Consider the following 26,875-nt stretch of genomic DNA (forward strand, 5'->3'; position numbering starts at 1 on the left):
TTATAAATTTGTATTTTTGCAGTTCTGGACCAAATCTGAGATGCTCCTGGTAAACTTTAATCTCCTGAATTTGGGGTCAGTATATTTAATGAACTATCTACCAGGATAGAGATCCATGATACCTGCTAGGTTGGCAGAGATCACCACAGTAATCTTGGGATTCTGCAACTCATCTACGGAATTACACATGGCAGTTCAAGTGTAAAATCAACTTAAAACTCATTTGTAGTTTAATAATGAGTTATAACAATGATAGTCCCTATATTTTTATAATTAAGCTATCATGGAATAGCATCCTGTCATTATATTGTCTTTCAAGATCTATGCCTGGAACAATAATCTCTTACGATCTTAAGAAGAGAAATAATAAATCTTAATAATTAATAAGAAATAAGAAATGCAAGTCCTTTTGTTTTTCCTTTTAGTTATTAACTAGCTGTTACCAAGAGGAAGGAAAATGAACCTTTCAGCACCACTGCCTACAATCAGGTTGACCCTTGGAATCCTCCCGTGGCCTTTGCTGACTTCATAAACAATGAGAGCATTGTCAATGAGGTAAGTGAAGATGGACCCCACCTAGCAGTGAAGCACCTTGCAGGTTATTATCCCACAATTTGGTGCTGTCCAAATGCATTGGGGTTGAAGTCAAACTTATTTGGAAGACATCAGATTATGAAGGTAGCCAATTGGACTGTCACCCAAAGCTTAGTCTGGAAGTAGCCACATGCGGCTAAGAGTTTTAGCAGCACTTTCTCTTTAGGGGAAAAAGGAACAGTCCTGGTGATCTTTAGGATGCTTGTTCAGAGGACAGCTTAAGTTCTCATGTACCGGGATCAGCTTTCCTGTTTGCATTTTTGTTACTTGAGGTAATTTGGTCTTGGAAATTATGCATGGGATTTATGTCTTACCTTTTGCATTTTTAATGGATTTTCAGTATCAAAGTTGATAAAATTTTGCAGAACGGATATAAGGCCTTTGGTAATAATTTTCTACTCCAGTTTTCCATTTCTACACATCCCCAATTCTGAATAGGCAAGCAAAAAGTTATACTATCAGATTACCTCCCCCCCCCAGATTTTACTACATCATCTGCTGTTTTACTTAATAAACTTAGCTTTTCTGAATCCATTGCTGTACTACTTTCCTGTTTAACAGGTCTTTTTCCTAAGATAGTAGAATAATATTGTCCCTTTTCCTTTCATAGGATCTGGTTGCCTGGATCAACACTGGCTTTCTCCATATTCCACAGGCTGAGGATGTACCCACTACTGCAGCTCTTGGGAATGTAGTTGGTTTCTTCTTGAGACCCTACAATTATTTTGATGATGATCCTTCCATATATTCTCCAGACAGTATTTACTTCCACCACAAGATGAACTTCCTTTCCTGTGAGGCCAATCCACTTGCATGTCTGGCAAAATTAGCTTCGTGTCTGCCTATTTTACTCCATTTTACTTATGAAGGTTTTCAAAACATAACTCTCTAATGTCTTCTACTTTTTGACAGGTGAAATAGAAATTGGAAACAATGAGTCTGCATTACTGGCAGCTAATACTTTTTTCTTCTTTCTGCAGCATTAATGGATATTTTTTGTCTGAATATTAGCCCAATTTCTTCAGGAAACCATGAAATGGAATTATCTGGGGATTAAGAGGAAGGTTGTAGAACTTTTTCTTTGCTATAGGAAAGAAAGCATGCATGATTCACATTTTTAATTTGACAGAGGACACAGAGAAAGATATATGCTCGCATTTATTGGCTATAATCCTCCCTTCCTTTTACAATATTAAAACACTGATGTTAGAATTGAAAATTAGCTTTCTGATTCACTGATTAGAGGACAACAGGGATGTCTTTGGTGAGAAAGCTCATAAAATGCACGGTGATGTCCTCTTTGTGACCTAGTAGTAATCCCATATTTTAGAAGATATGGGATTACTTAGAAGTAATATTTCTGAAGAAGATATTAGAGAGGAGTAATTATTGATGTCTTGGCAATTTTGTTGGGCAGGGGTGGGGGGGGTGAAGAAAGATATGGAGACAAATATGAATAAGGTGTATAGAATAAATTCAACACTTATAAGAACAGAAATTTTCCAAGAAATGTTTTGAACTCGGTCTGCTTTGGTCAGACCCTTCTGTGATAGTGCACCTTAGTATCCCGTCTGTCCCTGAGGCAAAGAAAACAAGAAAAATTCATGAAACCGCCTTGAAGGCCCATCAGGAATGACACCATTTTGAAGTCTCCAATGACCTCCCAGCCATAGTCATCATACTTCAAGGCCAGAGGTGGGCTGCTGCTGGTTTGGACTGGTTCAAGCGAACTGGTAGTTCTGGCCAGCAGTTAGGCCCGGCCACCCACCCTGGTGCTATCCTGTCCTATATAATCGCCATTTTTTTGATGCCGTGAGCATACATGGAAGGCTTGTGTGCACATTTTCGCTTCAGGGCGAACCGGTTATTACAGTATATGATGCCCACCTCTGTTCAAGGCACTCAGCAACATCTTGACATTGTTTTAATGGTGTAGCCCTCTTTGAGGTACACAGAATGAGCCACAGGAAGAGATGGAGAGATGTTCCTGTTATGAAGCAGCATGGCTTTGAGGCTCCTAGATGAACTGTTTATGTATATGTGCCAATCACTGTTGACTCCTATAGCCTTGAATGGACTGGCCACATTGTTGCTAAAGCACAGCCCACCTTGCCAACTGAAGAAGTTTGGAAAACGTTGGTGATGCTTTTTCTGATCTGTGACTTATACATTTTCATCCAAGTTCCACTCCTTGGGCCTAGATGACAGAAGCTCAGCATGGGACTTGGTAAGACCAAGTTCTCTGATCAGATCATTGAGGTCTTTCTGGTTGGGAATGTATGGCTTCCTCTCCTCAGCTGCATCTGTGAAATTGTATCTGCAATATCTTCCTCACTGTCTAACTTACTTCTCACTCCTGAAGATGGCAGGAGTGAGCTCAGTGCAGTGTGGTACCTTGGCGATGGATGAAGGAATGTCTGGATACATGATAGTAAACAGTCCACCATGCAGAAGTAGCAGTTGCTTGAGAGGTCAGTTGGTTCCTGTCAAATTCTTGGGATAATAAACTTCATGGCCCTCTTTTCATCCCCGTACCAGCTGGTAAACATAGCAGAATTATAGATACATATATATTAAAAAATGATATTACACACATTACCTAATATGTGCAAGATATTACCATAGGGCATAAAATGTATATTGTAGCCTGCATTTTCCTAGAATATTGAAAACAGTGAAAAACTTCTTAATTACAACTCTTAAACTGTAATAAACCACTGAAATTTCATCTGGCGAGCAGCAAATTGTTCACCTTACCTTTAAGAGTGTTCTTGCAGTGTTGACATGTGAAATGAGGTGCCCAGGGCCCGACAGACATGCTAAAGTATGTTTTGTAGGCCTCACACAGCTTAACATATGCTTTCACAGAGTATCTTGTCCTGATAAATTGTCCACACATGTAGCAAAATGTATCTTCTGGGTGCAAGCACTTCTTGATGCCATTTAAATCAAATATTGCTATTCAGTATTCTCTTATTCAGCAATTAGACAAACTAAAAGGTTGGTTAAAGGCATCTGTACTTTTATACTTCTATGGATACTACAGGATAGTCCAAAAAAACTGCTAGAAAGATCTAAAAGATTCCAGAAAGTTCTAGAAAAGTCTGGCTAATTGTAGAAACTTCTGGGCAGTTCTCACAGTTCAAGAGTATTCAGGAAGTATTCTCAGCATTGAATGTGAATCGAGAATGTTCTCACAAATGGATTAATTTCAAAATATCATTGTCCTGACCACAGAAGCAAAGTTTTTGTGGAACAATAGCTATTTTCTATTTATTTGAGGCACAAGGGATTAGGAAAACACAATTTGTACCAAGGAACAAAAATTAAATTGAAATTTGTTATGTAGTGTTATAGAAAGAAGAGAGTAAAATTATATCCATAGAGTAAGAGGTAAATTAATATTGTACTTATGTTTATAGTAATTTACATGATCAAAAGCTACTTATGTCTTTTCTTTTTTCTTTTACTTTATATTCTTCGTACTTTTAGTTTCTTGTCAATTTCTTTCCTTTGTTTACTCACTTTTTATAAGTTTTTAATCTCCTGTTTAAAAGTATGTATGTATGGTGGCATTTTGCTCTGGACTTTATTGTGGTCATGTGGCCAGCATGACTAAATGCCAAAGGCACACGGAACGCTATTACCTTCCCAGCAAAGATGGTCCTTATTTTTCTACTTGCATTTTTATGTGCTTTCGAACTGCAAGGTTGGCAGAATCTGGGACAAGTAACGGGAGCTTATCACGTTACATCTGGTGAGGTGAGAACTAGATAAAGAGAGAGCCGAAATATGGCTTCATGGCTCAGCAAGAAAATTTTCCAGTGAAACAGGACCAAAACAGTGAAACAGACCTAAACAGGAAGATCATTTTATTACCATTTTTTTCAGAATGTTCTTATTAGAAAGGATTCCTTTCATTCAAAGAAGGAACCTCGATTCTCAGCTTTTAGTCCTTTTTATAGTTAACACATCAAAGGAATTTATAAAAATTGATTGAACAGGACAAAATGAACTTTCCCTTTGCATAGGGAAGCAGTTACACGCAGTCAAACATATCAACAACACACATGTTCATTTAAATGAAATCTGACAAAAGCAGGGGTGTACAATTTAAGGTGTTAATGAGGGGAAAAAGTCACAAGGTTGTTTGGAGTTCACGGAGAGACGAACCAGGTACCAATTAGCACTAACAAGCTTTCTCTTATCAGAAGACCAACTCCAGGTGTATTATTAAAGCAAACATGGTCCCATCCTATCCTGACCTGGGGAACAAAAGCAGTTTTTATCTTTTCAGTTTAGGAATGTTAGAAGCTATCAACCAATCCATTCTACATTCCAATCTGCAAAGGTTTGATAAACCATTAACATCATTTAAAAAATGAGAAAAATAATAAAAATACAAAATAACTGTGTTAGCAAGGACAACAATACTACAAAGTTGGTACTACAAAGTCCATCCTGTGTGGCCCTTAAAAGTCAGATCAAGCAAGCAAACATACATTTTTATCATTATTTATAACATCCCTCTCCATCAGGATGCAACAACGAAAATAAACACGTGGCATAATATCTGCATAATCGCAATGCAAATATTATACAGTTATTAAAGCTAAAGCTAACTACTAAGATTTAGTGTACCAAAAATTTCTACTGCCATTCTTAGCCAGTTCCTTCCCAGTTCCTCCAATCAGTCTGTTTCATTGGATAAATATCTTATCTGAATCCAAACACTCACAAACACACAGGGAGGTTTGGAAACTTCACTAGGAACTTTTCAAGCAAATGAGCAAGGGAGAAAGCAAAAGTGCATGCAAATACACAAGCATACACACACATAGAAGAGAAATCAAGTTTCCCAGAAGTCCGGCAAGTTTGCCTTGAAAGAGACTCCAAATCCAAAACAGCAGATACAACTGTGGTCAGGGGAAATTTTAATGTCCAATTGTTTGTCACCAGCCAATCTAGGTCCAGAATCACAGTCACAAGCTTTCAAATTAAGGATTAAGGCACCTGGAATCTAGGTTAACAAGCAATTGTTGCCAATGAAGAGTCTTGAGCTCTTTGCTCTTTTTCTATATAAGGAACTCCGATGTTGCTTATTTGGAAAGATAAGATTCCTTTCTTGAATGGAGTCTTGAAGAGCACCTTAACTCTATTCTCCTTTGCACATAGTGAGCACTTGCACTGGCAGGGACTGGCATCTCAGACTCTCATTTTCTGAGACAGGTGTCTCCTAGATGGCAGACAGCATAACCTCCTTTGCCTGCAGCTTCTCAGGATTACCTGGCAGTTCTGGGATTGGCTGCTGTCTCTTGGTTTCCTTGTAAGAGTCTGAGCTAGCCGTGATAATAAACAGGTTTTCCATTCTGTCTGAAATGCATTTATTGGTGTGTGAAGCAGTGGTGGGTTTCCCATTTTTTTACCACCGGTTCTGTGGGGGTGGCTTAGTGGGTGTCACATGGCTTGGTGGGTGTGGCTTGGTGGGCATGGCAGGGGAAGGATACTGTAAAATCTCCATTCCCTCCCCTCTCCAGGGGAAGGTTACTGCAAAATCCCCATTTCCTTCTGATCAGCTGGGACTTGGGAGGCAGAGAATAGATGGGGCAGGGCCAGACAGAGGTGGTATTTACCGGTTCTCCAAACTACTCAAAATTTCTGCTACCAGTTCTCCAGAACAAAACTACACCAAGAAAGGAACTGAACTTGGAAGAAATGAACTAATTACAGATATGTAAATACAGGCTGTGTAAAGATTTCAGATAAGCTGCCAGCAAGGGGAGTTTAAGCACTGATCATGAACAATTCTATTGACAACTAAACAGGTGAAATTAATACAGAGAATGTTTTTCCTTTTACAAAGTTCATCATTCCCCACTATGGAATATCAATTTCACCTGCAATTCAAAATAACCATTGGATTTCATATATGTTGGCTACACATGTTTCTAGATATCCTTCAGAAACAGTAAACCCTACTACCCAGTAAAAGAAGTTGGGGACATTTATGAGGAAATGTGTATAGAACTGCTCTTAAATTACATCAGTATGAATGTGTTGCAAAGTTCATCTATAACCAGTGGATATTTATTAGGAAAGAAGGAGAAGATGTGTGGTTTTTCCAGAGGGACTGTGGCTACAGCTAGCTATTGAACCCCACACATCCTTCCTAAGGTAAAGGTAAACGTTCCCCTTGCACATATGTGTTAGTCGTTCCTGACTCTACAGAGTGGTGCTCATCTCCATTTCAAAGCCGAAGAGCCAGCGCTGTCCGAAGACGTTTCCGTGGTCATGTGGCCAGCCTGAGTAAATGCCAAAGGTGCACAGAACACTGTTATCTTCCCACCAAAGGTCGTCCCTATTTTTCTACTTGCATTTTTTACGTGCTTTCGAACTGCTAGGTTGGCAGAAGCTGGGACAAATAACAGGAGCTCACCCCATTATGCGGCACTAGGGATTTGAACCGCTGAACTGCCAACGTTTTGATTGACAAGCTCAGCATCTTAGCCACTGAGCCACCATGGCCCTTTGACATCCTTCCTAAATGAAGTGAATTTGTGGACTCATGTAAGGATCCCTTGTGTTTACAAATGTTTCCATTTGTAATTTAAGATACCTGTGCAAAAGAAAGAAGAGAGATAAGCAGCAGAGGTAGTAAAGACAATTTATGGTGATTTATAACTCATGGAGTCTTATACAGCATCTTTGATAAAAAGCACTATTCTTCTCCAACAACTATTTTGTTTGTTAAGCATGTTCTCAAAATCTCAGATGTCACCAGCCCAAAAAGATGCTGTTTCTGGTTTGGCATGTTCTTCAAAGAATGAAATATCTAAACATTTTTATCTAACCATCAAATAATTCAGCAATTTGAAGGGAATGCCTGAACAACTGTCGTTATGCATTTATTTTTCTGCATACGCAGATGATTCTCCCTTTTTTCCTTGCTGAGTTGTACATGATATAAAATCTGCTCATTCCAGTTTTGAGTCATTATTGAAGGGGAACTGCACAAGACTGAGACTGACCTGAAAGTGGATTAAAGATTACAGGCTATAAGAATATATGGAAACTGATGATATAAAGGGCATACAAACGAAGCCTTAATAATTAAAAGGGATATACAAGCAACAAACCTGCCTAACTTTCCTATATTGGATTTACAAAAAAGACTTCTTAAAGCTTTGAAGAATTTTTTAAGAAGGGCCAAAGAAAAAATAAAAAGAAATCAAGTTCTATGAAATTATTTGAAGAGATTAAAGTTTATGATTGTTAAAAGTAAAAAGAAGCAATATAAGGTCAGTATATTTGGTCAAAGTTAAAGATGAAGTGCTGTTTTCTCTGGTGACAGTGCAACTTTTGCTGATCGTAAAAGTTCAGCAAAATGATGAATGACAGGCTTTAAGGCTTTGTTTATACATAAGAGATGGAATATGGGGAAAAGACTTATTGTATTTTAAGAGAAGACAATACTAAATTTGGTTGTATTTGGTATGAGGGAGGAGACATCTTTATTTTTTTTCTTTACTGTAGTCTTAGTGTTTCTTTTCTATCCTATTTTTTAATTGATGCACTTTCTTTTTATTCTTTCCTTTTTAATTTGTTAATATTAAATTAATGTATGTTTATCTTTTTAATTGTAATATTTAATAAAATTACTATTTTAAAAAGGAAATAAGAATCAGTCCTGTAATAGGAGTTTTGCTTCCAAGTGAACTTAATTATTTCCCTGATATTTAGAAGAAGTGGTGCCATCACTGAGAAGGCATGACTTTGGAGACCCATGAGATAATATTGTTTAATAGAAGGTACCTATGTCCTCTCTTCTTCATCTGGTGGGTGGGCAGAAACTACAGTGGAAAAATGTTCTGATGCATAGTTTTGCCCTATGCCATGGAGACATTTGTAGGTGATTATCCGCATCTTGAATTGCAGCTAATTGAGCAGTAATGTTACACATTATAGTAATCCAAACAGAAGGTATTAAAGATATGAGACACCGTGATCAAGGCATCGTAGTCCAGGCATGAGTGCAATTGCTACACAAGAGGAACCTGTGCAAATGTCTCTCTGGCCATGGCTTCAGACAGCTAATTGATCAGGAGCTTGGAGTCGAGGAGGATCCACAGATTGTGCACCAACACTAGCCTAAAGATTGTTGTGACCCAGGCCCAAGTAAGTAGTAGGAAAAATCAGTCAGTGAAAAAACAAACAAACTTTATTCAAACAGCTGAGAATTACTTCATTCCCAGTGTTGTTCAACTAAATTAAAGCAAATTCCTCCCAACACAAATTCCTCAGTCCTATCGCAAACTTTGGTCCAATTAGGCAAACTGCCAAAGGCCTTTCTTGGCAAACGTTCAGAAGTCACAGATACAAAAATAAATACAAGACGTAGACTAAGAAGAAGACGAAGCTACCAACGTTGTTTTCCGGCAAAGCCCAAACACTGTTGCTGGTCTTTTTTAAGCCTTATGGGAGGGGCCAATCATGTCTTGGCCCTACTCCCAAGTTGTCCTCTTTGCTTGAGCTGCTCTTGCCTTCTGGCAGCTCTTCTCATGCGTGCATTAGGAACAGGCTCCTCCTGTTCCTCTGCCTCACTCCTATCAGTCTCTAGAGGCTCTGGATTCCGCACCTCACTCTCCGATGGCCCTGACCCCATCTCTTCCTCTGATGCAGAGCCCTCTTCCGGGCCTTCCCCAGCCTCCAGGACTGGCCCATGTTCTTCCTCAGCCTCATTGCTGTCCGACTCCACTGCCAGCTCTGCAGGTTGCTGGCGGACCACAACAAAGATGAGAAGGCTAAGAGGTGGCATGATTGTTGTGTTTCAACATTTGAGGGATTGTTACAGAAAGGAAGGTGAGGAGTTATTATCCTGAAGACAGGGTAGGAGGGACAATGAGTAGAAGCTCTGCAGAGAATGATCTGAATGGAAAATAAAGAATAACTTCCTCAGGGAGTAATTTTCTCAAAGAGTAACAGCTTGCCTCTTGGAATCTTAATTCAAGGTTAGAGAATTATTTCTCTGGGCAGTTGGACCTGAAGGCCACCAAGGCATCTTCTAAACCAGTGAGTTTATGATTCAAACAGATCCCTAATAGTTCTTTAACTCATATAATTTTGTCTAGCTCAACCATGGCTTTGTTTAAGTTTCAAATTTTATCAATGTAATATTGCTATATATTACTTATGTGAATATAGAATTTATCATTTTAGTTCTATCAGGTCTAGGGCTCATGAAAATAATGATTGTATGTAACATAAATGAAATTTAACACCCAATTACTAAAGAATGAATTTGGAATATGAATTCATCTTCTATTTTTTAAAAAAATCTTCAAATAAATTACTCAGCCTAGGAAATCTTTAATATTGCTGATGCTACATATACAGGAATACTAGTTGCCTGAAAATAATTGTAGGGCCCAGAAGGCTTCAGGGAGGCCTGCTAGGTCCAAACGGGGTGGGGGTGGGGGGGTTGCATGCACATGTGTGGGGGAGTATGGAGGATCATGCGCACATGCACAGGGGCACATTGCATTTTGGGGACCAGCACATGCACACACTTTTGGCACACGATGAGAACAAGGTTAGCCATAACTGTTCTAGAGTGTTTTGTAAATGCAAGAAATGTATCCTTTTGAAACTTACATGCTTAACAAGTGTCTTTAATATTTGTGTCCAGGATTAAAAATATAAAATTTTGAATTTAACAAACCGTATTCTCTATGTTTTGTCCATAGGTTTTGGAAAATGAATCCCAAAGTGATTTATTCTCTCATAGCAATAGGCATCACAATCATTATTATCTTAGTCTTGAGTTTCCGAATTAGAGGAGAAAAACCCACAGAATGTGAGAATTCTTCCCAGAAAAAGGAACAAAAGGAAGGTGATCAGGAGGCTGGCAGCCAAGTATTTCAAGATTTAACGCCAGAAGAGATAATGCAAGTAAAGAGATATTTACAGTCCAACCTGGGAGTGTCACTGGTGGAGACATCTCAAGCCAAGCCATCAGACAACTGCATTTATTTCATATCTTTGCAGCTCCCTCCCAAAGCACAAGTATTACAATTCTTAGATAATCAAGGACCTCAGCCATCACGAGAAGCTCTGGCTGGGGTCCATTTTGGAAATCAGGTGGAGCCCAATGTGACAGAATATCTGGTGGGTCCACTTCCAGAACCAACCTATCATCAAGATATCACAGTAGAAAAATATGGAAGGAAATTACCTTATTATCAAAGGATGGTTTTGACAAATGAGTTTCGTGAAATCCGTAATTTCTTAAAGAGAAATGAATACCTGAAGGCTCCAAATTTCATGCAAAAAGTTCTAAATTACAATGGAAGCAATCTTCAGTATAGCAGTCAAATGCCACCAGGGCTAAAATCAGGAGATCGCAAAATGTGGGTGAGTCATTTCCAGAATGTGATTGGCTCCTATTTGCATCCAGTTGGCTTTGAGGTCCAAGTGGATCATAGTAGCTTGGATGTTTCTGAGTGGAAGGTAATAAAAGTGTTTTATAATGGACAATACTTTGAAGATATGGAAGACCTTGAGAGACAATTCAATATGGGAAAGGTTAGGGTAGACAAGGTTAAAGAAGCACCTCTTGATGGGGGCTACTCTTCACTGAAGCAGAGGGTACCACCAAAAGATCCAGGCCCTTTGAGGTATGAACCTCGTGGACCACGCTATAGGATTCACAATAATCATGTCACTTTTTTGAGCTGGAGTTTTGTATTTGGAATTGATGCAAGCAGGGGTCCACGTATCTTTGATGTCAGGTTTAATGGAGAAAGGATAATCTATGAATTAAGTTTGCAAGAAGCAAGTGCTATCTATGGCTCCAACAGTCCTAAATCCATGTTGATCAGATACATGGATGCCAGCTTTGGACTTGGATCCCATATCTCACCACTCACCATGGGTCTGGATTGTCCTTATTTATCCAGTTATTTAGACTGGCACTTTTTTTATGATAGTTCATTACCTGTTAGCCGTAAAAAGGCTATCTGCATCTTTGAGCAGAATGCTGAGTTACCCATACGACGACATTACGAAAGTGTCCAGCCTCCTTTTTATGGAGGGTTGGCAGATTCAAGTCTGGTGTTTCGGACTGTATCTACTGTTGGCAACTATGACTATGTCTGGGATTTTATTTTCCACCAAAATGGAGCTGTTGGTGTTCGAGTCCATGCCACTGGTTACATTCAAACTTCATTTTACTTTGGTGATGCCGAAAACTTTGGCAATAGAGTCCAAGAATGGGTCTTGGGAACAATTCATACCCATAATATTCATTTCAAGGTGGATTTGGATATTGGTGGTAAGTAGGAAAAATGTTTGTAACTTTCAAGGAAATTAGAGATTCTTTGTCTCAATTTGCTTTCTTATAATTATTTTAATGATTGTAACTACTACAATGAAGAAAGACTCAACAATATGCTTCCAACAGGAGGAACATAAGTATTATTTTTGTAATGTTCTTTAACACTTTAGGTGATAAGATCGTTTAAAATCATTATTTTTTTCTTTTTTCATAATTGTGATTTTCTTTTTTTTATTTATTGGTCCATTCTATGGTCCATTGGTTCATGGAATAAAGTTTTTTGTTGATCAAAGATATTTATTTCATTACTTGGTTTCTAACAAAACTTAATTTAAATACAATATGCATTGTCAGAATAAGATAAATATCAGCAAAATATGATGGCATCAAACACTAATAATTATGTCTTCATATATTTCTGGGATTTGTACGTATGAAATGGTTCTAAAATCAGCACTTTTGAAATACTTGCAGATATCAACAATATTGTACAAGTAGTCCTTGACTTACAACATGTTGTTCATTTAGTGACTGTTCAAAGTTACAATGATACTGAAAAAAGTAACTTATGATCATTTTTCATACTTACAAGCGTTGCAACATCCCCATAGTCAGATTATCAAAATTCAGCTGCTTGGCAATTGGCTAATATTTATGACTGTTGCAGTGTTCTGGGATCATGTGATCATGTTTGCAAACCTCTGACAAACAAAGTAAATGGGGAAACCAGATTCACTTAACCACCATGTTACTAACTTAATAACTGCAATGATTCACTTTACAACTGTGGCAAATAAGGTTATAAAATTCACCTAACTGTCTCACTTAGCAATGGAAATTTTAGGCTCAATTGTAATCAAAAGTTGAGGACTATCTGTACTCCCATTTAAAGTTACAATTGTAAATTGGTTTTTAGATGGAGTCAGAACTGGTGGGTGGTTTCACGACAGAGGAATAAAACTAAAAATCGTTTAAAGAGTATTTTCTCACTCATTTGTTTCTAAGCCAGCAAAATGCAATGACGAACTTGATCTGATTTGTTCAGACTGCCCCAGGAGCTGTTGATACAGAACTACAGAGGAATTATTGAATCTGCCTATAAATGTCTGGTTTAGAACAGCAACCTAACAGGACAGGTACAGACTTCAATAGATAGTTAGGACTGCAGAAAAAACAATTGCAACCAGCCTACCTTCCATTGAGGACCTGTATATTGTATGGGTCAGAAGGAGGGCTGAGAAAATAGTATGTGTAAACATTTTTATAAGTTTCATGTATTTCCTATTAAGATAGGGCACACATTATGTGGCCCTTATTTAATCTCACTGATATTCATTACTGAAAATTGGAAGTGCGGGTTTTTTGCATGCTAATGCAAAAACTATATAAAAATGGTTGTGTAAGCCCAAAAATATGGTTACCATAGCTTTAAGAAACAACAAAAGTCCACAAGACATGTTTTACAAATCTTCTCATGTGTGCCCTTACCATTCCCCTGATCAATGTATTCCTCAAATTACTCCAAAATATTATATACAATCCTGTGTCTTCAATAGTACACTCAGTCATGTGCTGCATGCTGGCAAAAACATTTGGATTTGAACATCACAATGAGTTTCAAAAAGGCTTGTTAAGTCTGGGCTGTTATGTGACAGGTGTCTGTCTCTCTGAATTCTGTTCTTCATTTTATCTTTCTTCTAGGGCCAGTTTGGTCTCTCCACTAGTTTGTAAGTCTTCCTGGTATACTGGCTTCCATGCATTTTCATTGCTGTCCTGTATAAATTTTTCCAATGGTCTTTCTTCTTCTTCAACCATCTGATGTACTTGCAATTTTTCACACCCACCCATTATTCTTGATAGCTAGAGTATACTACTCTAGTCTACTCTGTACCTTCTCTGTTTACTCTGCATACTGAATACTGGAGAGACCAAGCAGGCCTAAAAAGAAAGATCAAATGAAGAAGAGAAAGGAGGTATGGGAAGACAAAGTATTACATGGGCAATACCTTAAAAAGATAGCAGGGAAAACAGATAACAGGACCTGTCAAATGGCTAAGAGCAAGAAAGTTGAAGAAAGAGAGCTGGGGACTAATTCTGGCTGCACAAAAGCAAGCCTGAACAACAAATGTGTACAAAGCCATAATTGAGAAGACAGCAAATGCTGTCTCTGCAAAGAAGCTGAAGAAAAAGCAGACCACCTGGTTAGCTGCTGCAGGAAGATCACCTAGTCTGACTACAAGCATCAGCAGGACAAAGTAACAACAATACTACATTGGAAGATCTGCAAGAAATATCATTTGCCTGCAAGCAAGAACTGGTGGGACATAAAATAGAGAGTCATAGAAAATGAAGAAGCTAACTTGTTCTGGGACTTTAGAATTCAACCAGACAGGTACCTGTCACATAACACCCCAGAATTAACAATTATCAATCAGAAAGACAGAAAAGTCTGGACATGATAATATCTGGAGACAGCAGAATAGAAGAGTGATCCCAATAATCTTTGGCGCCTTGGGTGCAATCCCAAAACAACTAGAGCACCAATTGAACGCCATAGGCATTGACAAATTATCAATTAATTGCAAAAAGTAGCTTAACTTGAATAGCTTCCATCTTGCAATGATATCTGTAACACCATCAAACATCCAGATAGCATGCCAGCTACTCCTATGCCAGTTACTTAAAATGGACTCAATAGGTATGCAAAAATGCCAAATGCAGTCTCAACATCTGGCTGACTATGTAACATACAATAATAATAACAACATAATGGTCCTGAATTATATTCTAGGCAAGGTTCCTTCTCAAGTAGAGATAATGAATGTGCAGAAAAACCCTCTTTGCTAATATACAAAGACATTGTCATGGAAAGATGTGAGATTGTGTTACCTAGCTTGCAAATATATATTTAAAAGATGGGAAGCTAATCTGTTCCCACCTTGTTTCAAGTACATATTAGCAAATAAATAAAGGAGACTGAATAACTTCACAGAGTGGTTTGTTCTAATAAACTATTACTTGAAATATCTCAGTTATGCCAAATCTTTAATGCAGCTTTATCATTTTTGGATTTTTTTGTTTATTAATATTTGCAGTGATTTTTTTTACACTGACTTACTTGGATCATATTAAGTCTGGAAAATTAATTATGCATACACATAACAATTTCATCCCTTTGTCAGCAAACATTTATTGTATAAACAATTTGATTTTAAGAAACTGAAAATGCAACAAGAATGTTTTCATTTATCAACAGCTACTCAAAGTACTGATTGTTCTACTTGTTTTCTTTCTGAGGTGTGAAAAATACCCTGGTTGGCAATGACATGGCTTTTGAGACCTTGCAGGCTCCTTGGAGCCCAGAAAATAAGATCCATCGAATGAAAATGGTTAGGAAAGTTTTCGACACCGAGAACAAAGCAGCATTCCGTCTCCATGATGATGAGCCCAGATACATTTATTTTGCATCCAACTGCACCAATAAGTGGGGCCACAAGCATGGCTATCGGATCCAGACGGTCAGCTTTTCTGGAGACCATTTGCCAGAGTCAGATCCAATGGAGCCAGGCCTAAGCTGGGGTCGGTAAGTGACTGATTTCTAAGTTTAAAAGTAAAATGGATTCACCCATGTCTTTCAGTTTCAGCACCTTGAATAAGATAGGCAGGAATAACCAATTTTAATCTTAAAGAAATCTTTAATACCATCTCTCTGCTTTCTTTAGCCAATTGTAGATGATGAGATACTGGATGTGGCTGTCCAAGGACATTCTCACACCTGGTCGGAGGAAAGCGGAGTGATGCTACCCAGCTGCCAGCCCGTACTGCGATTGGACCATGTGATTGAAAGTTTTTCTACTTTCTCAAAACAATTGATAACATGGTCCAATCACAGTACAGGTTGGCAGCCGGATAGCATCACTCTGCCTTCCTCTGACCAGGTGTGAGAATGTCTTTGGTTAGCAAGAGAAAAGATGTTGTTTTGGCTACAGGTTCCCCTCTATCTCAATTGTTGTTGTTACTTGTGAAGTCGTGACCGAACCATCGCAACCCCATGGACAACGTTCCTCCAGGCCTTCCTGTCCTCTACCATCCCCTGGAGTACATTTAAACTCACACCTATTGCTTCAGTGACTTCGTCCAGCCACTTCATTCTCTGCTGTCCCATTCTTCTTTTGCCCTCAATTGTTCCCAGCATTAGGTTCTTCTCCAGTGGGTCCTTTCTTCTCATCAGGTGGCCAAAGTATTTGACTTTCATCTTTAGGATTTGGCCTTCTAAAAATCAGTCAGGGTTGATCTCCTCTAGGACTGACCAGTTGGATTGCCTTGCAGGCACAAGAGTCTTCTCCAGCACCAAAGTTCAAACTATCTCAATTATCCCCTCCCTATCCCTCAGCTCCAGTGTGGCAACATTGAAGCAGTCAAAAATGGCTTCAGTCAGGTCAGCTTCAGGGCTGAAACTGGAAGTGTTTAAAAAGTGATAATATCCAAATATTTGCTAAAAAAAAAAGACACTTCCAGTCCCAAGACATAACAATAGAGCATATAAAAGAACAAAATGATATCCAAACTCTGCAGAATTTCTTCAAGCTCACATTTCTCACTATTAATCATGACAGGTCATTTAAGTCCCTGGAACTTGGTTTTATTAACAATTCACTACTTGATTGTGTAGTAAGAAACAGTTCCTTTGACAAATTTTGTATGTTTGGGCTTTGATCTGCAATCATGTTTGGAAGAATAGTAATTACAATGTTCCATTTTTAGGAAATTATCCTCAGTCTGAGAGCTCTTCTTGATCTTGATCTAAGACAAATGCTACAGATTATTGGAGGATAATACTATCTAGCAAAATGGGTCTTACAATCTTTCATTTACTCCAACATGTCCCAAAGTGACCAAAAACCCCCCGAATCAGATAAGTTTTGAGATTTATGGAAGTAACTTTAAATTTAGACAAAAACTATTGAGAGGTTGAACTTTTAGTAAATGTAAACAACATAAATTAAAGATAGAATTGTGAAATACATTTTTGAAATCATCCTATTATTCAGCAGTGAAATCCACTTTACCTTCACTACCACTTCGGGTGCGCTCCCGCACTGGAGTGCCTCTTCTGCATATGTACAGAATCTTCTGCGCATGTGCAGATGGTTAAAACAAGGGGCGCAATGACATCCTGGTGGGTGGGGGGAGCCTTCGGCCGCCAGCGCTACCGGTTGGCTAGCTGAATAGAACCGGGGGGATTTCACTGTTGCTATTTTCCAGCTATAGCCATATCTGGAGTAGAAAAATCTGACTATTAGTAGCCATGTGTGTCTTTCAAATTGCTCTGATTGAATAGTTAAAGAATCCAAGCCTTGTTATTATAAAATTTTACATTTGCACGTCTGGGCCTAATTTGAGGTGCTGATTATAAAATGTTCTTTTATAATAAATGATAGCTCTATATTTTATAGTGGGCAGTCATGGAATAGAAACCTGTCGTTACATTGCTTTTCAAGACTTATTCCTGGAACTATAAACTCTTTAAGATCTTTAAGAGGAAACATAATAATTAATAAACCTCAATCTCTGCAACTCTTCTTCTTTTGCCTTATAAGTTATAAGTTGGCTGTTACCAAGAGAAAGGAAAATGAACCTTTCAGCACCACTGCCTACAATCAGGTTGACCCATGGAATCCTCCCGTGGCCTTTGCTGACTTCATAAACAATGAGAGCATTGTCAATGAGGTAAGTGAAGATGGATCCCACCTAGCAGTGAAGCACCTTGCAGGTTATTATCCCACAATCTGGTGCTGTCCAAATGCATTGGGGTTGAAGTCAAACTTATTTGGAAGACATCAGAATAGGAAGGTAGCCTGTTGGGCTGTCACCTGTACTCCGGAAGTAGGCTAATGCTGCTAAAGGTTTTAGAAGCACTTTCCCTTAAGAAAAAAAACAGACTTAGTGATCTTTCAAATGACTACTCAGAGGACAACTTAAATTTTCCTATATCAGGCCTCAGTTCTCCTGTTTGCATTCTTGTTAGCTGAGGTAATGTGACCTTGGAAAATACACTGAGCCAAACTTGTATGCATGGGATTTATGCCTTACTGTTTGTATTTGTTTTTTTTAATGGCTTTTTAATACCATGACTGATAAAAATTTTGCAGAATGGATAAAAGGGCTTTGCTAACAATTTTGTACTCCCAGTTTTCCATTTGTACGTATCTCCAATTCTGAGTAGGCAAGCATAAAACTATGCTGTCAGATTATCTCAGTTTTTCCTACATCTGCTACTTTAATTAATAAGCTTGGTTTCTCTGAATATGCTCCTCTGTGGTTTTCTATTTAGTAGATGTTGTATCTAAGATATCACAATGATCTTGCCCCTTTTCCTTTCATAGGATCTGGTTGCCTGGATCAATGCTGGTTTTCTCCATATTCCGCATGCTGAAGACATACCCAATACTGCAACCCTTGGGAATGTGGTTGGTTTCTTCTTGAGACCCTACAACTATTTTGATGATGACCCTTCCATGTATTCTCCAGACAGTGTTTATTTCAACTATCCGCAGGACCCCACTTCCTGTGAGGTCAACCAACTTGCATGTCTGGCAAAAGTAGCTTCATGTTTGCCCATTTTTCCTCCTTTCACTTATGAGGGTTTTCAAAACGTGACAATTTTCTAATGCCTTCTTTTTGACAGGTGGCTTGGAAATTGGAAACAAACAATGAATGTATGTTATAGGTGTTAATACTGAGGAGCTACTTTCCTCATTAGTCTTTTACAATGTACAACTTCTGCTGACTGCCAGGACTTCAATCCTCAATGGCTCAAGGTTGATTCAGCCTTCCATCCTTCCGAGGTGGGTAAAATGAGGACCCAGACTGTTGGGGCCAATATGTTGACTCTGTAAGCCACTTAGAGAGGGCTGTAAAGCTCTGTAAAGTGGCATATAATTCTAAGTGCTATTGGTATGTTCCTTTTCTCTCATCTCTTCTTCTTCTTCTGTAGCTTTAATGAATACTTTTGATGGATTATTAGACCACTATGTTCAGGAAAGTGTGGTAGCATGGAATTCTCTGCACATATTTTCTTTTATTATCTGTAAACACATTACCTGTGTTTAACTTGTATTTTGCAACTGGTTGTTTGGTTTTGATGAAAGAGTGGATTTTTCTAAGAAATAGAAGACTTTTGGAATTAGAAGGATGCAACCTGAGCTTTGGGTTGCATGGTAACAGAAAAATAGAGCCAATACAAGGGGTTAGGTGTACCATTCTGTCTATGTGGAATAGATAGAAGTCCAGGTTCTGCACAAAACAATTTTTTTCAGCATAAGAAGTATTTTATGGATGAGAAATAATAATCAAACACAAAAGATTAACTGGTTGTAAAATATTAGAATTTTGTTAAAAGGAATGAAAGATAAAAATAAGAGAAGATCTGGTGGCAGAAATCTATGCTTGGCAATGATGCTCTCTTTAAATTTAAAAATTTATAGTAGATAATTCATGTTTTGAACATTGTAAAACTGAATTTTAAATGGAATTGTCTATAAATGATGAACATGTTCATTGCTAAAATGTATAAACGTGAACATTTAAAACAAATGTAGAACAAGGAAAAGAATGCATGCAGAGTGGGCTAAAATCTTGGTTATAATATACAGATGGGATAATGAGAAAATATGGGGTTGAAGGGACTGAATTTTATATACATAGTACATTATAATTCTAAGGGGAATTTTTATAAAATAATGTAAGTTTGGCTTATGTGACCAGAGAAATTGTCTAGAATGTATAAATTTATGTTGGAAATGTGAGCAACAAAAAGGATCTTGTTTGGTGGACTTGCAAAAAATCCAGAACGTTTTGGATTCAGATAGATGCATTAATTCCAAGGATTTTAAAGATTAACATACAATTCAAACCAGAAGGTTTGGGAGGAAATTGATAGACAAACTGTTGGAAAAAATTCATGGAACATTGTTTTTATACATAACATTTGCAGCAAGATTATTCAACCTGCAAAGAAGGAAAGATTCAGTCTCCCATAATGGAGGAATGATTGGTGAAAATGTTTGAACTTGCAGAAAATGACCAAACTGATTTCTGTGATTAGAGAAAATATCTACATTAATTCCTGACTGGAAACCTATAAACCTATATATATAGGTTTATATATGGTTAATGTAGGTTAATGTAGATATTTTCTCTAATCACAGAAATCAGTTTGGTCATTTATTGCATGAAACGGGGAAAAAAAGCACATCTCCTCTACAAAATGACTGCAAGTATGATTTACGATTTTGACAATTAGACAAAATAGATTATAGAAAGAAGAGAATAAAATTGCAATGATAGATTAAGAAGTAACATTGTACTTATAACTGTTTAGAGTGGTTTACAAGATCAGAGGCGACTTATTGCATCTTTTCTTTCTTTTCTGTTTTCCTTTTAGTTTTTCTTCCTTACGTTTTTAGCTTTCTCTTCAATTTCTTTCTTCTTTTCTTTTTTTAATATTAGTTTGTATTAGTTTTACCTCTTTTTTAAAAGTATGTATATAAGAATGGAATTTTTGTTCTAAATTGAAGACTTTACTGTGGGATGAATTATCTTACTCAGGAAATCTTACAGTATCCATTTCAAAAAGCATGAAGATATCCGGGAAACAGTATGATCTCTTTCAAGCCTTCCCAGGATAAGGAACCTTCTGTTTTAAAATTATCTACATTTTATGTGTTTCTCAAAAATAAGGCAAAAATAAGGCATGTGATCTGGCACATGAATGATGCAAGATTTGTCTTCCTCCTGGCAACCAACCAACCAACCAACCCAGACAATGAAATGAGGTTTCTTTCATCTATTTAATTTGATACCTTTCTGTCCAACTTGGTTTTCTTGATTAAAATTGCTGAGAGATAAGGAACAATAATTTAACAGAATCTCTTGTAATCTTCCATAACAATTAGGGTGCTGTACTTTTTTTTTAAATAAAGGATATTTATTTGAATATTGGAGTGTGAACAAACTTTAATTCAAGTACAATATGCACTGTCATAATAAGCAAATAGCATCAGTAGCTATTCAGCAAATCATTATGGCCTCAAACTCATAGTAATTATGTCTTCATATATTTTTCTAGAAAATGAAGTGATTCCAAAGTCAGCACTTTTGACATCCTTGAAGGTGTCAACTAGGCTGAACTGGTGCTTATATAATTATATTATATATAATTGTTTTGCTTTTCAGATGTATTTGGAGCTGGAGACTAGTTTTAGGTTGGCGGAAGAACATTAAAAAATGTTTACAGATTATTTCCCCACCCCATCACCACCCCTTTAAATTAAATTTCAAAAAACCTTTAAATTAAAAAGAAAATGTTATCATTAAGGGATTGTTAATGATCTCAGTCTATCTCTTCAATTTTTTAAAAATTGTGCTTGAGTTGATAGAACAGAATAGTAATTGATCATCCCTCACATAACAAACCTGACTGTAGTTTATTTTGTAAATCAAGCAGGTTCAATGTCATAGATTGGGTCCTCTCAGCTATAGTGCCTTTCAGAACTGTGGTTCAGTTGTTACAACCTCAAAGTTAATAGGACCTGACATCAAGAGTTGTCTCTTTAAAAGTATTTATTGAAATTTGTCATCAGGAAATAGTTGAATGGTTTCTCTGAACTTGAGGTGTAAAAGAAATTCTCCCTCAAAATTCATGTCCTTAAACAATGGCTACCTGGGTCAGGAGATTCTCCATGCTATTGTTTCTAGTCCAGGAAGATGCAACGCCTAGCTTGAATTAACTTTAGATGAAGGCCTGAAAAAGATGCACGGAACTCTGCCAGATATTATTCATATATTTGCCACAGGGTGGAGCTGCATACATCCTAGCATTTCTCAAGAAACATTTCATAATATTTCTTGGGCTCTTACTTTCCCTCTCTGGGGCATAGACACCTTCTCTTTGTCATATTGTTTTTAGCACTGACTCATTTTAAATGCTGCTGCTTTCCAGATGATGATCCCATAAAACACTTTTGCTAAGAACAAAAAGTGAAAGGTGTGAAAATATATATAAATATTCCATTCATGAAGCCCCCGTAGTTCCTGAGAGAGTGGGACACACATTGTGTAGACCTTTGTGGGGGGCCCTGCCTCCACTGATCTTTGTTGCTGAAAATTGGTAGTGTTGTTTTATTGCATGCTAATGAAGCACATTCATGAAAATTTTAGCATAAGCCCTAAAATAGGTTTACCATAACTTTAATGAGCAACAAAAGTCCTCAAAACTCTTTAAAAACCAGGAAAACTTTCCTCATGACTGGCCCAACCAATGTGATCCTCATATTACTCCCAAATATTATGTACATTCCTTAGGCTCCAAGAGATCACTCACTCATGGGTTTGTAATTGGTTTAGATACAAATTAGCAAATAAATAAAATAGAATATACAATCTCACTCAACGGTTTGTTCTAATAAATGATAACCTGAAATATTACAGTTAATACCAAATGTCTAATACAGTTTTATCACTGCAATAGTGGCGGATATCTGTTTTATTCATTTTTGTTTTAAGTCACTTTCAGATCCTTTATTTTATGAATGAACTGCTGTTTAGCAATAATTACAAAGTTTGTTTTTACACATTGACCCAGGTGTTGATATTCAGCCTGAAAAACTAATTACACCTACTCTTATCACAATTTCATCTCTCTGTCAACAAAAATTTAGGGTAGATACAACTTTGATTTTAAGAAACTGAAAATTCAACAGGAGTGCTCTGATCCATCAACAGTTGCTCAAGTACTAATTGTACTTATTTTCTGTATGAGATTGGCAATGACATGGCTTTTGAGACCTTGCAGGCCCCTTGGAGTCCAGAACAGAAGATCCATTGAATGGAAAAGTGTTGGACACCGAGAACAAGTCTTCTTTCTGAGGTGTAATAAATACCCTGGTTGGAAATGACATGACTTTTTTTTTAAAATTTGATTTATATGCCGCCCTTCTCCGGAGACTCAGGGCAGCTTACAATGCGTTAAGCAATAGCTTTCATACTTTTGTATATTTATACAAAGTCAGCTTATTGCCCCCACAAACTGGGTCCTCAATTTACGTACCTTAGAAAGGATGGAAGGCTGAGTCAACCTTGAACCTGGTGAGATTCGAACTTACAGTAATTGCAGACAGCTGGTGTTAATCACAATGCTATTAGTGTGCTGAGCCACCAGGCCCTTTTGAGATCTTGCAGGCCCCCTGGAGCCAAGAGAATAAGATCCATCAAATGAAAATGGTTAGGAAAGTTTTGGACACCGAGAACAAGGCAGATATACCCAGATACATTTATTTTGTGATCAATTGCACCAACAAGTGGGGCCACGTGCATGGCTATTGTATCCAGTTAATCAGATTTTCTGCCAATGGAGCTAGGCCTCTTACGGGTCAGTAAGTGACTGATATCTAACTGTAAAAGTAAAACAGATTCACCCATGTCTTTGGGTTTCAGGAGCTTGAATAAGATAGGCAGGAACTGCCAAATGTATTCATTTTAAAGAGGCAGATTTCTTTAAATCTGTTTAAAGAATTTAAATATTTCAAATATTTGCGAAGGAAAACTTTTCCATTTCCAAGATTTAACTGTGGAATATAGTTAAGGAAAAAAGTGCTATTCAAACTGTGCAGAATTTCTTTTGCATAGAACAGGGGTGTCAAACTCAAAGCCCGGGGCCTAATCTGGCCCACAGGGTGCTTAGATCTGGCCAATGGGGCCGCCCTGGAAACAGCAAAGGACTGGCCTGTGGTGCCTCTGCCAGCAAAAATGGAGCTTGGGAGCCCTTTTTCCTCTGGTAGAGCGCTCAGTCCACCACAGGCGCCCCTGATATGGGTGATGTCAAGCTGGCCACACCCACCCTGGCTGCTCCCACCTTGGCCCCTCGAGATCAAACACAACCCTAATGCAGCCCTCAATGAAATTGAGTTTGACACTGCTGGCATAGAGTGAAACAGATCCTTTGACAAATGTAGTATGTTTGGGTTATGATCTATAATCATAATTGGAAGAGTAGTTAAAATACTTTCCACATTACAATGTTCCATTTTGGGGAAATTAATCTCAATCTGAGATGTATTCTTAAACTTGACCTAAGACAAATGGTACAGATTATTGGAGGTTAATACGATCTAATAGTAAAATGAGTCTCACAATCTTTTCTTTTCTACAATGTTTCCCAAAACACCCCAAGAAAATCCTGAACCAGATCAATTTTGAGATGTACAGAAATAAAATTTAAATGTATTAGAGGAAAAAGAGAGAATGGCATTTATCAAACCCAAACAATATAAAGTAAAGATAAAATTGTGGCCTGAAATACTTTAAATTCATATCAGCTACAGTATAATCATATCCAGAGCATATACCTGTAGAACCGTCTATTGGTGGCCATACATATTTTTATCACTTATCTGATATTTGTAATACCCTCCCACAAGTCCCCTTCAGAAACATTGTTGGTTTCAATGTGTCTTTTCAATTGTACTGGTTGAGCATTGAAGAAATCTGAGCCATATTATTGTAAATTTGTACCTAGCTATATCTGAAGTCAGCAGAACTGGCTACTGGTGAAAATTTCAAATTGCTTTGGTTGAGTATTGAAGAAACCCAAGCCATGTTATTATAAATTTGTATTTTTGCAGTTCTGGACCAAATCTGAGATGCTCCTGGTAAACTTTAATCTCCTGAATTTGGGGTCAGTATATTTAATGAACTATCTACCAGGATGGAGATCCATGATACCTGCTAGGTTGGCAGAGATCACCACAGTGATCTTGGGATTCTGCAACTCATCTACGGAATTACACATGGCAGTTCAAGTGTAAAATCAACTTAAAACTCATTTGTAGTTTAATAATGAGTTATAACAATGATAGTCCCTATATTTTTATAATTAAGCTATCATGGGATAGCATCCTGTCATTATATTGTCTTTCAAGATCTATGCCTGGAACAATGATCTCTTATGATCTTAAGAAGAGAAATAATAAATCTTAATAATTAATAAGAAATAAGAAATGCAAGTCCTTTTGTTTTTCCTTTTAGTTATAAACTAGCTGTTACCAAGAGGAAGGAAAATGAACCTTTCAGCACCACTGCCTACAATCAGGTTGACCCTTGGAATCCTCCCGTGGCCTTTGCTGACTTCATAAACAATGAGAGCATTGTCAATGAGGTAAGTGAAGATGGACCCCACCTAGCAGTGAAGCACCTTGCAGGTTATTATCCCACAATTTGGTGCTGTCCAAATGCATTGGGGTTGAAGTCAAATTTATTTGGAAGACATCAGATTATGAAGGTAGCCAATTGGACTGTCACCCAAAGCTTAGTCTGGAAGTAGCCACATGCGGCTAAGAGTTTTAGCAGCACTTTCTCTTTAGGGGAAAAAGGAACAGTCCTGGTGATCTTTAGGATGCTTGTTCAGAGGACAGCTTAAGTTCTCACGTACCGGGATCAGCTTTCCTGTTTGCATTTTTGTTACTTGAGGTAATTTGGTCTTGGAAATTATGCATGGGATTTATGTCTTACCTTTTGCATTTTTAATGGATTTTCAGTATCAAAGTTGATAAAATTTTGCAGAACGGATATAAGGCCTTTGGTAATAATTTTCTACTCCAGTTTTCCATTTCTACACATCCCCAATTCTGAATAGGCAAGCAAAAAGTTATACTATCAGATTACCTCCCCCCCCCCCAGATTTTACTACATCATCTGCTGTTTTACTTAATAAACTTAGCTTTTCTGAATCCATTGCTGTACTACTTTCCTGTTTAACAGGTCTTTTTCCTAAGATAGTACAATAATATTGTCCCTTTTCCTTTCATAGGATCTGGTTGCCTGGATCAACACTGGCTTTCTCCATATTCCACAGGCTGAGGATGTACCCACTACTGCAGCTCTTGGGAATGTAGTTGGTTTCTTCTTGAGACCCTACAATTATTTTGATGATGATCCTTCCATATATTCTCCAGACAGTATTTACTTCCACCACAAGATGAACTTCCTTTCCTGTGAGGCCAATCCACTTGCATGTCTGGCAAAATTAGCTTCGTGTCTGCCTATTTTACTCCATTTTACTTATGAAGGTTTTCAAAACATAACTCTCTAATGTCTTCTACTTTTTGACAGGTGAAATAGAAATTGGAAACAATGAGTCTGCATTACTGGCAGCTAATACTTTTTTCTTCTTTCTGCAGCATTAATGGATATTTTTTGTCTGAATATTAGCCCAATTTCTTCAGGAAACCATGAAATGGAATTATCTGGGGATTAAGAGGAAGGTTGTAGAACTTTTTCTTTGCTATAGGAAAGAAAGCATGCATGATTCACATTTTTAATTTGACAGAGGACACAGAGAAAGATATATGCTCGCATTTATTGGCTATAATCCTCCCTTCCTTTTACAATATTAAAACACTGATGTTAGAATTGAAAATTAGCTTTCTGATTCACTGATTAGAGGACAACAGGGATGTCTTTGGTGAGAAAGCTCATAAAATGCACGGTGATGTCCTCTTTGTGACCTAGTAGTAATCCCATATTTTAGAAGATATGGGATTACTTAGAAGTAATATTTCTGAAGAAGATATTAGAGAGGAGTAATTATTGATGTCTTGGCAATTTTGTTGGGCAGGGATGGGGGGGGTGAAGAAAGATATGGAGACAAATATGAATAAGGTGTATAGAATAAATTCAACACTTATAAGAACAGAAATTTTCCAAGAAATGTTTTGAACTCGGTCTGCTTTGGTCAGACCCTTCTGTGATAGTGCACCTTAGTATCCCGTCTGTCCCTGAGGCAAAGAAAACAAGAAAAATTCATGAAACCGCCTTGAAGGCCCATCAGGAATGACACCATTTTGAAGTCTCCAATGACCTCCCAGCCATAGTCATCATACCTCAAGGCCA

General features: G+C 37.6%; 1 protein-coding gene, 2 long non-coding RNA genes and 1 pseudogene across 4 annotated transcripts; 3 read left to right on the top strand and 1 right to left on the bottom strand.

The window, feature by feature from the left end:
* Positions 1-560: 560 nt before the first annotated feature.
* LOC148113056 (uncharacterized) lies at positions 561-1,813 on the top strand. 2 transcript variants are annotated; one of them, XR_015728495.1, is made up of 2 exons: positions 561-678; positions 1,205-1,813. It is a non-coding gene; the product is annotated as an uncharacterized LOC148113056 (long non-coding RNA). The 2 variants fall into 2 exon arrangements; XR_015728494.1 differs by lacking the exon at positions 561-678 and adding an exon at positions 822-866.
* Positions 1,814-2,757: 944 nt separating this feature from the next.
* Positions 2,758-5,962, bottom strand: LOC148113057 (uncharacterized; annotated as a pseudogene).
* A 1,624-nt stretch (positions 5,963-7,586) lies between these two features.
* Positions 7,587-19,990, top strand: LOC148113058 (primary amine oxidase, lung isozyme-like). Its single transcript, XM_087872563.1, has 5 exons — positions 7,587-7,892; positions 10,338-11,923; positions 15,224-15,509; positions 17,527-17,656; positions 18,313-19,990. Exons 2-5 carry the CDS (start codon positions 10,348-10,350, stop codon positions 18,595-18,597), a joined length of 2,277 nt encoding a protein of 758 aa, XP_087728689.1. The 5' UTR covers positions 7,587-7,892; positions 10,338-10,347; the 3' UTR covers positions 18,598-19,990.
* A 5,157-nt stretch (positions 19,991-25,147) lies between these two features.
* On the top strand, positions 25,148-26,402 carry LOC148113059 (uncharacterized). Its single transcript, XR_015728496.1, has 2 exons — positions 25,148-25,453; positions 25,794-26,402. It is a non-coding gene; the product is annotated as an uncharacterized LOC148113059 (long non-coding RNA).
* The last annotated feature ends 473 nt before the right edge of the window (positions 26,403-26,875 follow it).

Source organism: Pantherophis guttatus, chromosome 6, assembly GCF_059756535.1.
Source record: "Pantherophis guttatus breed Tessera chromosome 6, ASM5975653v1, whole genome shotgun sequence".
In the NCBI taxonomy this organism is placed as follows: domain Eukaryota; kingdom Metazoa; phylum Chordata; class Lepidosauria; order Squamata; family Colubridae; genus Pantherophis; species Pantherophis guttatus.